Below are 15,408 nucleotides of genomic sequence, written 5' to 3'. Positions count from 1 at the left end.
CTTCTTTGGGTATCTCATAATATTTTATTATATTCCAGATGATTTATATAAACTAGAAATAGAAACTGAAATAAATAAAATTTCTCCCCCCAAATTCATGCCCTTCTTCTTCCTGCTGTTAAGGTGTATGTGTGGTAGGGGTAGAGTCTGAATCAATCTGATTTATGGTTCAGAGTCTTAAAGAAAATAGAATCCAACTTATGTTTGAAAACTTTTGTAGCTTCAGGTTTGGTATTTGTTGCAGCATTAGTTTCATTCAGGGTAAGGTCAGGACTTTCCATCAAAGGGTTTGGTATCAGCACACTGGAAAAATTCCAGATATCTCTTCATGCTTTCCTACCAGATCTGCCTACTTTCTCACCTATTGGAAGTCTCTCTCTTGCTTTATAGTCTGGGGGCCTGCTTTTGAGTCACCAGGGAGTTCTTTATGTTTGTTTGTTTGTTTACTTATTTTGAGATGGGGAGGGGCAGAAAGAGAGGGGGAGAGAGAGGGAGAATCCTAGGCAGGCGCTGCACTAACAGTGCAGAGCTCAGTCATGGCCTGAAGTCAGATGCTTAACTGACTGAGCCACCCAGGTGCCCCTAGGGACTTCTTATTGATTCCCAGCCCTGGACTTGGCTTTTTGCTCCCTGAGCAAATTCTTTCTCCCCTGCTGCCTGTTCCAGTCTTCAGAGAGCTCTTGATCTATACTATATAAAAGCCCAAAACATCTCAGAGGATTTTCTCCCCACTCTCAGCTTTTTCCCATGGCTTCAGCATGTTACCTATGCACCCTGTGAAGACCCATGGAGAAGGATTGGTGGATGGGTGTACACTTAGCAGTAGCTGGGGCTCTTCAGAATTCTGATATGTCTTAGCAGCCACCACGTGGCCCTTAGAGGTTCCTTAAACATTTGACTAATTTCCCCTTGTCCCTCTCTATAAAAGATTCCTTCTTCTTCCGCTATTTCAACAGTGATGAAAGTTGCCACTTTCTGGAATTGAGTTCATTTAGGTTTCTTTGCATCCTCAACTTTCTGACAGTTATTTGTTTTAAGCTAATTGGAAGCAGAGATTCACATATGTATTTTACATTAATAACAAGTTTTACTTTTTTTTAAATCAGAGGGATCAAATTTCTAATCTAATATTAACCATCAACGGCCTCTCCAAATCTCAGTTTTCATGGGAATAATAGTAGTATTTGCCATAAGGCAGTACTATAACAGAAAAATATAAGGGCACGTGCCTGGTATGTGTTAGTGCTTAGAAAGTTTAATAACTAGGAAATATTGTTATTATTCCATAATACAATTCATATTTTTTATAACAATGTGAGAGTGATGTGATAGTAAAATAATGTTCTTTTTTTTTTTATTTGGATTTGTGCAGATTTGGAAGATATATTTTTTTAAGTGAGTTCCACACCCAGTGTGGGGGCTTGAACTCATGACCCTGAGATCAAGAGTCACATGTTCCACAAACAGAACCAGCCAGGTGCCCCAATTTTTGGAGAGTATCTTTAAAGCACAAGACTCTTAGCTCACCAAAGAAAAGGCTCATGTACTTTGTAATAGCCCCAGAACCTAGCAAACTGCCTCTGTATAGCATTTCTTAAATAGATTCATTAACAAATGGGAATAATAGCATCTTACAATTGTATAATTCATTATTGCTTAAATGATATTTCTACTTGTATATTCTATATATGTATATATATATATATATGTAACATATTTTTATATGTATATATATATATATATATATATGTAACATATTTTTGGAGAATATTTTTAAAATTTTTTTTTTCAACATTTATTTATTTTTGGGACAGAGAGAGACAGAGCATGAACGGGGGAGGGGCAGAGAGAGAGGGAGACACAGAATCGGAAACAGGCTCCAGGCTCTGAGCCATCAGCCCAGAGCCCGACGGCAGGGCTCGAACTCCCGGACCGCGAGATCGTGACCTGGCTGAAGTCGGACGCTTAACCGACTGCGCCACCCAGGCGCCCCATGGAGAATATTTTTAAAGCACAAGACACACACAAGACACATGTATACATGCATACACAACATATATATATACATAATATATACACATATATGTTTTATATATTAAACAGGTTATATTTATATATAACATATATAAATATAAGTGTATATATATAATTTATGGTATATATAACTGGAGAGGCTTAAGTTAATGACTTTTAAAATTTCAGTTTCTGAACTTGGTGAAGGGGATTAGAGAGAAGTTGCCCCTATCAGAACGGACTAAGAAGATTAAGACAGGCAGATCTAGAAACACAACCATAAACGATGTACTTAACGCAAGCATACAAAGTGGATACAGGCTGATGGACAGGGCTTACAGGATCCCACAACACTAGGAACTTTAGATCACAGTAGAGAACTTACCCTGGGTAAGGAGGTTGAGGGGAATGAGTCAGGATCAGATCCTAACAGAAACATAATCCAAATAAAATTCAAAAGTCTTTGTATCCCCTCCCTGAAATGGTCTCCTTAGGGGTATCTGGACCATACTTGAATGACAATAGCCTCACCCCTTATGAGGGCACACTTCTTTATGTAACTTGGTTCCTGAAATACCATCCTTCTACTTCTTATCACATCATTGTTTTAATCCAGCTAAGTATTTTCTTCTAGAAAGCCAGATTTAGATGCTTAACATTCTTAGCCAGGTTCTCTTCATTCCAGAGGCATGTTGGTGGTATTTAGCTGCCTCCTGTTGTATTGTTTTATTAGAGAATTCAGGAATCTCAGCTAAGGGTTCCGTGTCTGTTGGCTTGTTTGTCTAGTTTCCTTTGTAATTATTTGTGCTGGTGAAACAGCACAGATGTAAAAGGGTCATTTCCATAGCTTGTTATTTCTCTGTTTGTCTAGATTGGGTTTACTTTATGCAAAGTAAGATTGTGTTATAGTAAGAAGTCAAAACGTTATAATTTTATTTTATTTTATTTTTTTATTTATATATGAAATTTATTGTCAAATTGGTTTCCATACAACACCCAGTGCTCATCCCAAAAGGTGCCCTCCTCAATACCCATCACCCACCCTCTCCTCCCTCCCACCCCCCATCAACCCTTAGTTTGTTCTCAGTTCTCAACAGTCTCTTATGCTTTGGCTCTCTCCCACTCTAACCTCTTTTTTTTTTTTTTTAAAGTTATAATTTTAAAGCGTTGGGATATTATTATTACAGACAGCTGTGACATTTTCTTATGTAGGCTCTGAAGGATAGTGTCTTCAATACAATGAGACTTGCTATGACCAAATCAGCTGAACACAAGAATCATCTTCTGATGATACAAATTCACCTTGAATAGATTTTCCCACCTATTGCAATGAACTTTGTTTTAACTCTTATTAAAATTAGGGTCTTGAGTAGAGATAGGCTGGCAAGGTTCTCCAGCTAAGCATATTACCTAGCTGCCCTTAAACTACTGTGCATGTTCAGGAATCCCTAATCTCAAGCATTCATTCTGGAAATCTACAGTTATCTATGATGTGCAAAACTCTGTAAAAAGCACATAAACCAAAACAAGATATGATTCTATCTCAAATTGCTTTCAGTTGGCAAGGATCAGATAAGTGGAGCAAATTCCATTTCCTGCCTGTACTCCCTGTAGCCCAGGCCCAGGCAGGTGGAATTAGGAATCACACAGGAAATAGATAGCTGAGGCATTTATCATTGAGCAAATAAACCCTGTTTGAATATCTTATTTCTAGTGTTTAGATTTATTTTTGCTGTTCCACCTCCCTCTCCCTTTCTTTTTTTTTTTTTTTAATTTTTTTTTAAGGTTTCTTTCTTTTTTTTTTTTTTTTTAATTTTAACGTTTATTTATTTTTGAGAGAGAGAGACACACAGAGCATGAACGGGGGAGGGTCAGAGAGAGGGAGACACAGAATCTGAAAACAGGCTCCAGGCTCTGAGCTGTCAGCACAGAGCCCGACGCGGGGCTCGAACTCACGGACCGCAAGATCATGACCTGAGCCGAAGTCGGCCGCTTAACCGACTGAGCCACCCAGGCGCCCCTCCCTCTCCCTTTCTTAGACCTGTTTATCGAGATGTTTAACCTGCACTGCTCAGGTATCTAACACCCGGTGTGAAGGAGTCCAAAATGTTAGGGAAGAAGGCAGTATTTACCTTCAAGGTTGGGTGCCCAGACGTTCGCCTAGAACTTTCTTCTTTCTCATTTCATCACATTAGTTCTCTGACTTGCTTCAAGAAAGATTTAGTATTATCTAGCCTTGGAATAAATAAAATTAAGTTCTTTATTGATATATCTTAAATCTTATACGCTGAGTTTCAGAATCAAAAAGTTCTCCATTTTGCCTGACATTTGAGTTATTTGAGAAATGATCTCTGGAATGTGATCAAATTGAAATTTATTTTACTGTGATTAATTAAATGGAGGTTCTTGAAGCTCATTGCCACTGCCTCTGCTGGCTTCCTTTGAATCTTTTTTTATTTTTGTCTTTTTTCTTTCAATTTTGAGGCTAGGGTATGAAGGTAAAATTAAGGTTGCCCTGGCCTTGGAAGGGCTCTTTTCTCCCTACTCCCCAAGGTAAATAGTTTGGAGGTGAAGTGATGTGTTTCTTCAGCTTTTACTACACGAGTCTCATAGAGCCAAAGTAATATGCTTTTATCAGTCCTTGAGCTGAGTGGGGACAATGTAGAAATAAAATAACTTAGCTTTGCAGAGTGCCCTAAACACCTTGTCCAGTACTTGAGGGATACAAAGTGTAAGCACATTTTAAAAATGTATAATCTTTTGGGGGGGGTGGTAATATAGCCATTCCTCATAGCCAGATAATTAATTCTGTGTAGAAAGCTTGGATGAGCCTGGGCTGTACCCTTTGCCAAGTGCACTGGTTTAAGTCACCTCACCTCTCTGAACCTTTGGGGTTTTCATCTATGAAGTGAGATTAACTCTGTATCTTGGCTTGCTCACATGATGATGAGGAGCAAATGGGATAATGCATATGAAAGTGCATTGCAAAATTAGGTGGTACAACTGAAATACTTTAAAAAATGTTAGGTAACTTATCAAAGGCAATAACTAGTGGCGGGGCTTTTCACAGAAAGGGAGAGATCACTGTGGGCTGGAATGACCAGGACATTCTTCAGGAGGAATGGTCTGAGATGGTCTCCAGGATTGGGAGGAGAAATGACGGTAAGTACTCAGGTCGAGGTGATTATGGGAGCAACGGGCTGTAGGCAGGGCTATTTAAGGAGGACAGCGAGTCCTCCCCAACTTGTTCTTAAAAATTTTTTTTTAATGTTTATTTATTTTTGAGACAGAGAGAGACACAGCATGAGCAGGGAAGGGGCAGAGAGAGAGGGAGACACAGAATGTGAAGCAGGCTCCAGGCTCTGAGCTGTCAGCACAGAGCCCGATGCGGGGCTCGAACTCACAAACTGTGAGATCATGACCTGAGCCGAAGTGGGACACTTAACCGGACACCTAACCGACTGAGCCACCCAGATGCCCGCCCAACTTCATTCTTGAGTCAGACTTAATCTGCTGAAGCAGAAAGTTCCTGAGAAAACTGTAGAGGCCATTGAGATCCACAAAAAGAGCTTAAACCTTATTACCATAAACAAAGGGTGGTCACTGAAGGTTGTTAAACAGTGGATTGATGTGATTGATGCTGTTTTGTCTTGTTTTGTTTTAAAGAAATTATTCACTGGGATATGGAGTAGGATCCAGGGAGGAGACGTTGGTAGTAAGGAGGCTAGTTAAAAGGCTGTTACAGAAAACCAGATGTGAGACGCTGAGGGTCTCATCTTGGGGCAGCTGTAGAGAGAAGCAAGCACTAGAAGGACGTTCAAGGCCACCTGGTAGCATGTTGTATTCCTGGAACTGGGAGCAGAGAATATTGCAATTATGTATCAGAAATAGCTAAGTCCTTTATTGAGCAAATATTTATGAAGGCTCTGTTAAATGAGGGCACAGTGTGAGGGACAATGGGGATATGAAAATAGATTGAATGTGAGTTGTGTTCTCAGAATTCAGTTAATGGGGTAAATAGTGTATAATTCTTAAAACCTTATTAAGGTATGATACACATAAATATATAAAAATTAAGTGTAGAACTTGGTGAATTCTCTCAAAGTGAACTCACCCATATTACTAGCACCTTCATTGAGAAATAGAGCATTATCAACATCCCAGAAATCTCCCTTGTTCAATCTCCCGTCACTATCTACTCGTAAAGATAACCACTATCTCTACTCTCTCTCAACTTAGGATTTCATAGATTAGTCTTATTTATTTTTGAACTCCTTTTGTGTCTGCCATATTTCACTCAGTCATATTTGTGGGATTCCTTCTATACAGAGAATATGGCAAGTTTATTCATTCTCTTGCTGTGTAGTCTATTATCAGAATTTATCCTTGAAATTGAGGATGGATATTTGGGTTGCTTTCTAGCTTTAGGGTATTACAATTACTGATGCTATACATGTTCTTACTCTTGTACATTCCTTGTGAATGCGCAGGGGTCACATTTTGGGCGGGGGTATATACCTGCAAATATAATTGCTGGACCTTAGGTTATGCATATGCTCAGCTTTAGTAGCTATTGCCAAATGTTTTCAGTTCACCAATTTACATTGCCTCTGGTGGTACCTGAGAACGTTGCCCCACGTTCTTACAGACACTTGGTGTCGTCTGTCTTCTTCATTTTACCCATTCTGTTGTCTGGTGTTGTTATAGGTATGAACTTTCAGGACCACAATACAAGGTATCAAGTGGCAAGAGCCAGGAAGGGTTAAAGAGTGACTGGAAAGTTTAGAGGAGGGATTACATCTATTGTGTTTGGTAGGAGAGCTAGGCCTAGTAAGGTCAGAATGGTGACTATATATTCTCCAGGACCACTCTACATTTTAATAATCGTGCTGAGAAATTATGAAATAGCAATGACTCGGTGCCTAGGCCACATCTCCCAGCAGCAAAATAGATCTCTTTCTCACCTGCTGTGCTCCCCATTTTCCTTCCAGAAAATATGATCACAGGAGGTATAGCCAGGTTGCCAGCCACAGAGATGCAGAGCAGATGCCCTGTGCAATTGCAACAACGGATCAGTGACCAAAGTAGCATCCATATTCCTGTTGATGAGCAGAGGAGAAAAAGGGTGTCTCGTGCTTTGGGAGTGGGTGATACTTTCTCCTAGTTTCTTGGAGCAGATTAGAAAGCTCATCCCACTCTCAAGAAAGCTTGCATTTTAACTGGATACAGGATGAGAGCATCCTCTTTGCTAACAATGATCTCATCTCAGGGAAAATTCATCCACCAGTCATATTTTAGATATATCAAAAGGTATTTACATACTCTTAAAATAAGAGGGGAAAAAACCCCCACCATAACCTGTAGAGATTTAGTGCCTCACAACTTATCTGTTAGCTGCATATTTGCTCAGAGGAAAAAAATGCCATTTTCTTGTTAGCTTTTATCTTGACATGTGGAAGTTTTCTAGCTGTTCATTCCAGTAGCACTCAAGGTTGAAACCAAATCAGTTTGAAGGCTGGTGTGACTATTGCTCATGTCTTAGAGCATTTCTTCTTTGGGTGTCAGCAAAGCGAGGAAATATACCTGAAATTGTTTAGGTAGGGGGATAAAGTGGCCCTGCCTACCCCTGAGTAGACATAGGAGCTATTGTCCAGAAAGTTCTACTCAGTCCCTAAGTATAGGAATTTCCATTGTGACTCAATACACATATTTCTGAAATACCTCCTGCTCTTTCAAACCACACACATTAATTACGGTGGAAATAGGGAAAACCCTAAAAAGTACAACTCTAGCCAAAGCATTACCAAAAACAATAGAAATCCCATTAAAAAAATACCAGCAGAGTGCAGTACCCGTTAGCACTTGCCCTTTTCATCACACTCAGGAAATTCTTTGAAGCCTTAAATATTGGGACTTGTGTTTTGCCTCTCTAGATATAGGTCCACGAGAACATGTGTTGCCGGTAAGATCAGGTTCACCAATATTTTTAATGCCATTATTCTTCATAAATCAGCAGGAGAGGCAAAGACAGCCGCATGATCTTTTTATCCTCACTCTCAGTTTCATCAGGTAGCTTTACCTTGAAAACCCTAGAAATTCTTGAAGCCACTAAAACAAACTTGGCTAACACTAAAGTAGAGCTGAGGCTTTTTTTATAGTGAGAAATTTGTCCCCAATAGTTCTTTGATTTGAAATTATTATTAAGGTGCTTAGAAAAATCCATGAGAATAAGTAAAACTTCCACATCATATTGACATTATACTGGTATTTACTAAATACATGAAAAGAGTTTGTTTTAATGAGATATATGCTGTAGCAAAACCAAAAATGCTGTGTCCTGCACTCTCAGTGAGTAGACATATTTGCTATATGAAGAATTTTTGTTTGTATTTGGAAAATATAATCCCCATTTCCATGGCAAGTACCTGTATGTCTCCTGATAACAGCCACTGGGGCTCAGCTGTGGCTCTTCAAATATGAGAGCTGTATTCAATCAGAGAGCATATGAGCAACTTCAGGGTTCAAGAACATAAAAATGGTGACTGGGTTTTTTGGCTTCAATATGTAAATATATATATAGATATATATAGATATATATAGATATATATATCTATATATATACATATATACATACACACTTCTGTGGTTGCCAAATGAGTAAACTGCAGCTTTTAATATTGCATTGGGTTCTTCTTCAAATGAAAACATCAACAATTATGAAATCTAAGATTACAGTTGAATTCTGGGAAAAAAAGAAGACAGATTTCTAGAACATTCAACCAAATAGTTGTTAAAATATTGGTCACACGTCAGATTTGGGTCTGGCCAACTTCTGCTCCCAGCTGGTTATATAACCTTGAATAAGTCACTTAACATCACTAAACCTCAATTTCGTCATCTGTCAAATGAGAATTTGGTAGTATCTAGGAGGGGGGGAATTTAAAGTGCTTAGCCCAGTGCCCATAAAACTCGAAGCACCATAGGGGCGCTTGGGCAGCTCAGTTGGCTGAGTGACCGACTCTTGATTTTGGCTCAGGTCATGATCCCAGGGTCATGAGATTGAGCCCCATGTCAGGCTCTGCACTAAATGTGCAGCCTGCTTAAGATTCCCCTCTCTCTCTCTCTCTCTCTCTCTCTCTCTCTCTTTCTCTCTCTCTTTGTGTCTTTCTCCCCCAGTCACTCTTGCCCTAAAAAACAACAATAGTAACACCACCACCACCAACAAAAACCCAAAAAGCAAAGCTATAAGCACCACAAATATTTAGGAACAAACACAGTTCAGTAAATGAATAAAATGATTTGTTAAAAAAAAAAAGCATGATTTTAAGACTTGTGTGGTATTTTAATGCACACAAAATTTTTATAAAATCCTAAAGGAGGAGACTCTGTTACCTAAAATATATTCCCAATACTTATTAAAATGACTGGCACATATGAGTAGGTGCCAAATTTTCTTGAATGAATATATATATATATAGCTTAGAATAATATCTTACTTTAGTATAAGTCATTATTTGTAAGGAGCATTTTCTCATATTTATTCAATTGCATATCCACAAAGAAACGTTAGTCCCAAATAAAGCAAAAAACAAAACGAAAAAATACCCAGAAATCTCTAACTTAAAATATATTCAAGTTTGAAAGAGTAGAGCTCCTGTACATGAGTGTTTTCACAAAAAGTGGAAACAACCAAAATGCTCATCAACTGATGAATGGACAAAGAAAATATAGGGTATCCATACAATGGATTATTGCGCAGCCACAGAAGTACTAAAGTACTGATACATGGATACATCTTGAAAAGGTGATGCTGTGTGAAAGAAACCAGACACAAAAGGCCATTGACTATAGGATTCTATGTATAGGCATAATGATAAAGTTTTCACCTACATTGCCTCCTTCCATTCCTAGCTCGAAGTAAAACTCGGGGTGCCTGAGGGCAGAGGCATCAGGTATCTGTTCCCTGGGGGCCACGCCCAGCACAAGACTCTAACTAGAGAGAAATCATCATTCTCCCCTCCCAGGCTGCTCACATCCAGGGCCCTCCTGCCCCCCTCTGGGTTTGTGCTGGGCTCCCCCTGCAGGCGATCTCACTGTGCCTCCTAGGACGCAGTAGTACACAGCGCAGTCTGACATTCTCACAGAGCGTTTCTGCAGGTGGAAGGAGCTGTCACTCTTAAGACTGGCGTGAAAACCGTGATGCTCTGCCCTCTGGTTTTCTGATAAGCTTTTCAGGAGCAATTGAGGAGCTTTGTTTTGGTACTGGGCATACCAGAAAACAAAAACTGTGTAGCTACTCTGGTAAGTGCAATTCAGGGTCAAAGGTGTCCCCTCAAAGAGGGTAACAGAACCTTCTGTCTGGGTCACTGAGTCTCCATTGATCCCTCCTGGAAAAAAAAAAAAGTTAAAGACTTTGTTATATTGATAATGTAAGGATAGTCTCCAGTTTGGCAGGGGTTAAAAGTCATCCTATAATCAAGGACTAGAACATCTTAGGAATTTTGAATAAATGTTACTTACTCAATATCAGCAAGACTGAAAGTCCTAAGTAGGAAGCAGACGGCATGGCCTGTGGAGAAGCAGTGGAAGGTTTCATTTGGGAATACACCCAAAGCTGAGAGGGTTGTTCCTCCAGTTTCTTGATCCTTTGGTGGAATCGCCTAGGAAATCTTGACTCCCGTGTGAAGCAAGCCAAACGGCCCTGCAAGGTCATATCACAGGCTCTAAAGAAAGACATACGTGCTCAGAAACACACGACGAATGTGTGATGAATTTGTGTCAAACGACTAACTGCAGGGAGCAGCGCCTCCCTGTGGTTCCTCTCTGACCCTGCAGACTGCTTTACAGCTGAACTGGTATTTACCCTGGAATGGAGTTTGAGCTGCAGGCATAGAAGGGAAATAGGTGTCTGGGGTGAGGGGTAGGCCTCCAGGAAGCAAACACCAAACACTTTTTGTAGACTTCAAGGTGGTGCCTGAGGCTGAGACAGTGGGTAATCCTCTGTCACCCTCTTTAAGACACAGGGCAATATGGCTCCTTAAATCTCCCTAATCCCAGCATCTAATGTCTGTTCTTGCTGAGTATTAAGCTAGGTTTAGGGTATCCTGAAAGCATATAAAAGAGCATGATTTGAGATGTTTGCTTGACATATTCCTCCGCTGTTCCCCTCGAACCAAGGGATTCTCTGCTGAGAATGTCCTCCCTTCTCTCTCCTACCTTTGCGTAAGTAACTTCTATTCATTCTTTAAGAACCAGTTCACAGGGAGGGGTGGGTAGCTCAGTAGGTTAAGCATCCGACTTTGATTCAGGTCATGATCTCATGGCCTGTGAGTTTGAGCCCCGTGGCAGGCTGACAGCTCAGAGCCTGGAGCCTGCTTCAGATTCTGTGTCTCCCCCTCTGTCTCTCTCTCTCCCTCAAAAATGAATTTTTTTAAATGGATTTTAAGTTTTTTTTTTTTTTAAAGAACCAATTTACACACCATCTCCCTGGGAAAGGACTCCCCTGGATCTGCTAGGGCACTCTTAGTGCCCCCTTCTTTTCCCACTATACCTTGCACACATATCTACACTGTCATTACTGCACCAGATTAGAATCATTTGCGTTTTGTTTTTTTTTTTCAAACTAGACTTGGTGCTCCTGAGGTCACGAACTTAATCTTATTAGTCTCAGCAGCCAGTTTCTCAAACTATACAGGCCATTAGGAGATGCTCAAAAAATATCTGAAGAACGAACGAATAAATGAATGTGTGGATATGTTCGGTAGATACACTTTACTATGAAGTATAGTCTCTATGAGGGCATATGACTCAGTCCTCTGGTGTGATCAGCTTCTTCCAGAGTCAGACCCCAGACCTGAAAAACAGGTTCTCAGTATTTCTCAACGTTGAGTAAAGTACAGTTTTTCATATAAGGAACCACTATTGGGGCGCCTGGGTGGCGCAGTCGGTTAAGCGTCTGACTTCAGCCAGGTCACGATCTCGGGGTCCGTGGGTTCGAGCCCCGTGTCGGGCTCTGGGCTGATGGCTCAGAGCCTGGAGCCTGTTTCCGATTCTGTGTCTCCCTCTCTGCCCCTCGCCCGTTCATGCTCTGTCTCTCTCTGTCCCAAAAATAAATAAACGTTGAAAAAAAAAAATTAAGGAACAACTCTTATACTATTTTTTTAATATTAGGATGGCTTAATATAAAGCAAAATTAAATTAAATACAAATGTTTTAGGCTCCTAGGTCTCACGATTACAACACCAAACAAAAAAAAAAATTGCAAGCAAAATATACAATTGATCAAATTCAAATTAAAAGAATGTGAAGGATCATATTTGCCCAAAACTAAAGGGTTGCTGGAGGCTGATTAAAAGAATACTATAGATTGTGTAGTTCAACAACTTACTTGATTGAAATGATTTGGAGCTTAATATACTGTTGTCTAAATTATTATGTTTAGATATTACTAGTATATTTACTTTTCTATTCAAAATATCCGTTTAACCTGCCATTTTACCAATGTAAAATGACTGAATGTAATAAAACACCCCCAAAAAATCAGCGCTGAAAAAAAATATTTGCATTTACTGCTACTCTTACATCTACTGTATTGTGTGTTGATACATCTAAACAAGAAATGTGACTGATACACCCTCTTCCAACGGAAACATTGCGGTAACTGTGGGAACAGGTTCTTGGGAGTTGGTCCTGTCTGCAGTACCATGTGCTATATCATAACCAAACTTTCCTAAATAGTTTTCTCCATTTAAACAACTGTGGTGCCTTTATTTGTAGAATGCCATTAGTCCATTTGTCTTTCATGTAGTGCAAGTGACATAAAGAGCACAAAAGTATCAAAACCAAGGGGAGTATTCTAAGTTGGTCACACAGATTATTAGAAATATGCCATTATTGTTTTGTTTTCATCAAACAAAGATCTCCAAATCTAAAAATTCTCATGTAACTCCTATCTCCCAGGGGTTGGCAAACTTTTTCCTGTAAAGGGTCAAATAGTAACTACTTTAGGCTTTGAAGTCATATCTCAGCTCAACTTTGCTGTTCTAGTACAAACAGCCATAGCCAATGCATACATAAGTGGGCATGGCTGTTTTTCCAATAAAACTTCATTTACAAAGACAGGTGGTAGACAGCTTTGACCCATGAGCTATGCCAACCCCTGCTACATCCCAGACATTTACCCATAAACTTGCAAAGATCCACAGATTACAGTCTGAAACACTCAGCCACATGTTCTTATTTGTGCCTTCACTGCAATATTATCAATATTATCTTTGAGGAGGCTTAAAATAAAGGAAGAATATTAAATAAGTTAATGGATAGAAAGGAGGACGAAGGAGAGTTGATGACCTTGATGCCTAAGATGTTTTGGTGCTGCAGATTCAGGAGTGAGAAACACAGCTATGGCCCCTGCTGTTAAGGACCTCATGGAGTAGTAGTGGAAATGGCTTTTATTTATTTATTTTTTTTTAAATTTTTTTTCAATGTTTGTTTATTTTTGGGACAGAGAGAGACAGAGCATGAACGGGGGAGGGGCAGAGAGAGAGGGAGACACAGAATCGGAAACAGGCTCCAGGCTCTGAGCCATCAGCCCAGAGCCCGACGCGGGGCTTGAACTCCCAGACCGCGAGATCGTGACCTGGCTGAAGTCGGACGCTTAACCGACTGCGCCACCCAGGCGCCCCGGCTTTTAATCAACTAATCAAAGAAATAAAGGAAAAACTGCAAGTCTGTAAAGTCAGAGGACTGTGATTCTGAAAGTACACATTGAGCTTTCCTCAGGTAATGACCCTTTCGGTAGATGTACAAGAAAGAGCAGGCATGTGCTAGTTTTTACTCTTTTGAAGGGAGGGAAAAGAATTTTAAGAAAGGTAAAAAGAATAAGAATATCACCCAAAATTGCTTTGAAAGGGTCATAGAGGAGAAACAAAGTGCTTTTATGGGACTTAAATAAGACAAGTATTCGTGAAGACAGAGACAGAAAAAGAGAGAGAGTATGAGAGGAAGGAAGAGAGATGAGAGCATATTGTGGAATGAGGCTGGAGAGGTAGCAAGATCCTAAGTTATGCAAGGTTTTGTCGGTCTTGTCAAGAATAAAGAATTTCTCTTTATTCTAGGAGCAAATGGGGTTCCAGGTGATTGACACGGTCAAATTTTCACTCTGACAAGATAGGACAAAGGACTACATTGAGTCATGAGGTCAAATGTCAAATGTGCCAGAAGCAGAGGAGCAAGGGATTAAGGTGGATTTTTTTTTTTAAGTTTGTTTACTTATTTTGAGAGAAAGAGAAAGTAGGGGGGGGGGGGGCAGAGAGAGAGGAGAGAGCAGAGCAGGCTCCATGCCATCAGCCCAGAGCCCAGTGGGAGCTCAAACCCAGGAGCCATCTGAGATCAAAGCGAGAGTCAGACACTTAACTGACGAGTCACCAAGTCACCCCTAAGGTGGATTTTCAATTAGGATTGCGGCTGTAAACTGGGTTGTGGGCATTGTGATGTCTTCTGGAAGACTTTGAGGAGCCAAATTCAACAGAACTGGGAGGTAGATTGGATTTGGTATTTCAAAAATAAATAATAGTGAATAGTTTAAAAGCATGTGAGTTCTAATATACCCTAAAGTGAGGGTGTGGCAGAAACGGCTAGGTCCCAAAATGATGCCCATTGTCTCCTCTTTCTTACTAATAGAATCCCAATTTTAACAAGGGTGGCAACATGTTAAGATAAAAAATAGCCCCGATATCTCAGCCTCGTTTGCAGGTGGGAGAAAGGTTGAGACATTAAATAACACTGAGGTAAATGAAATGCAAGTAGAAGCCATTGGCTGCAGTTTCTGGAAAATGCTGACTCGGCCATCATGTGCCCATTTACCCTATTGACTTTCTCTTTGTTTCTGCATGGAAGATGTATAGAGTGGACAGATTTCTAACAGTTTCTTTAAAGTATAAAACCAACAGTGACACCTTAAGGATGAGAGACAGTGAGCTACAAAGACCCTCAGTCCTTCACAACATGATGAAGCTAGCATACCAACCTTTCATATACTAGAGCTTCTTTCTATAAGAGGCAATAATTCCATCCTGTTAAAAAGATGATAATTTGAATTTTCTGTAACCAATCCCTAAACTAATCCAGATCATGTTCATTAAAAATACAAATTCATTGTTTTTTCAGATTGAGTGAGTAAGCTGGGATAGAGCCAATAATGCAGATCTTCAGAGGTGCTCTAGATGATTCTGATACAGGTGGTGTTGGTAGTTTAAAGTGTGGCATTTGAGAACCACTGCCTTGTATAACTTTTCCCCTACCATCCCCCACCTTTTTCACCAAACATGTATACGAGTACAAATGCCCCAATAGTCCCCACAAACACATTTTCAGCAGTATCAAACTTCATTAAGA

General features: G+C 40.0%; 1 gene segment (V, D, J or C); it reads right to left on the bottom strand.

Moving 5' to 3' along the window:
* Positions 1-8,263: 8,263 nt before the first annotated feature.
* LOC121031452 (T cell receptor alpha variable 18-like) lies at positions 8,264-10,763 on the bottom strand. The segment is given in 2 exon segments: positions 8,264-10,400; positions 10,534-10,763. Coding segments are annotated over 2 exon segments (597 nt in total).
* Positions 10,764-15,408: the final 4,645 nt, after the last annotated feature.

Source organism: Herpailurus yagouaroundi, unplaced genomic scaffold (assembly GCF_014898765.1).
Source record: "Herpailurus yagouaroundi ecotype Mexico unplaced genomic scaffold, PumYag 141, whole genome shotgun sequence".
Classification (NCBI taxonomy): domain Eukaryota; kingdom Metazoa; phylum Chordata; class Mammalia; order Carnivora; family Felidae; genus Herpailurus; species Herpailurus yagouaroundi.
The sequence above is the reverse complement of the archived record's forward strand: the minus strand, read 5'-3'. Positions and strand labels throughout refer to the sequence as shown.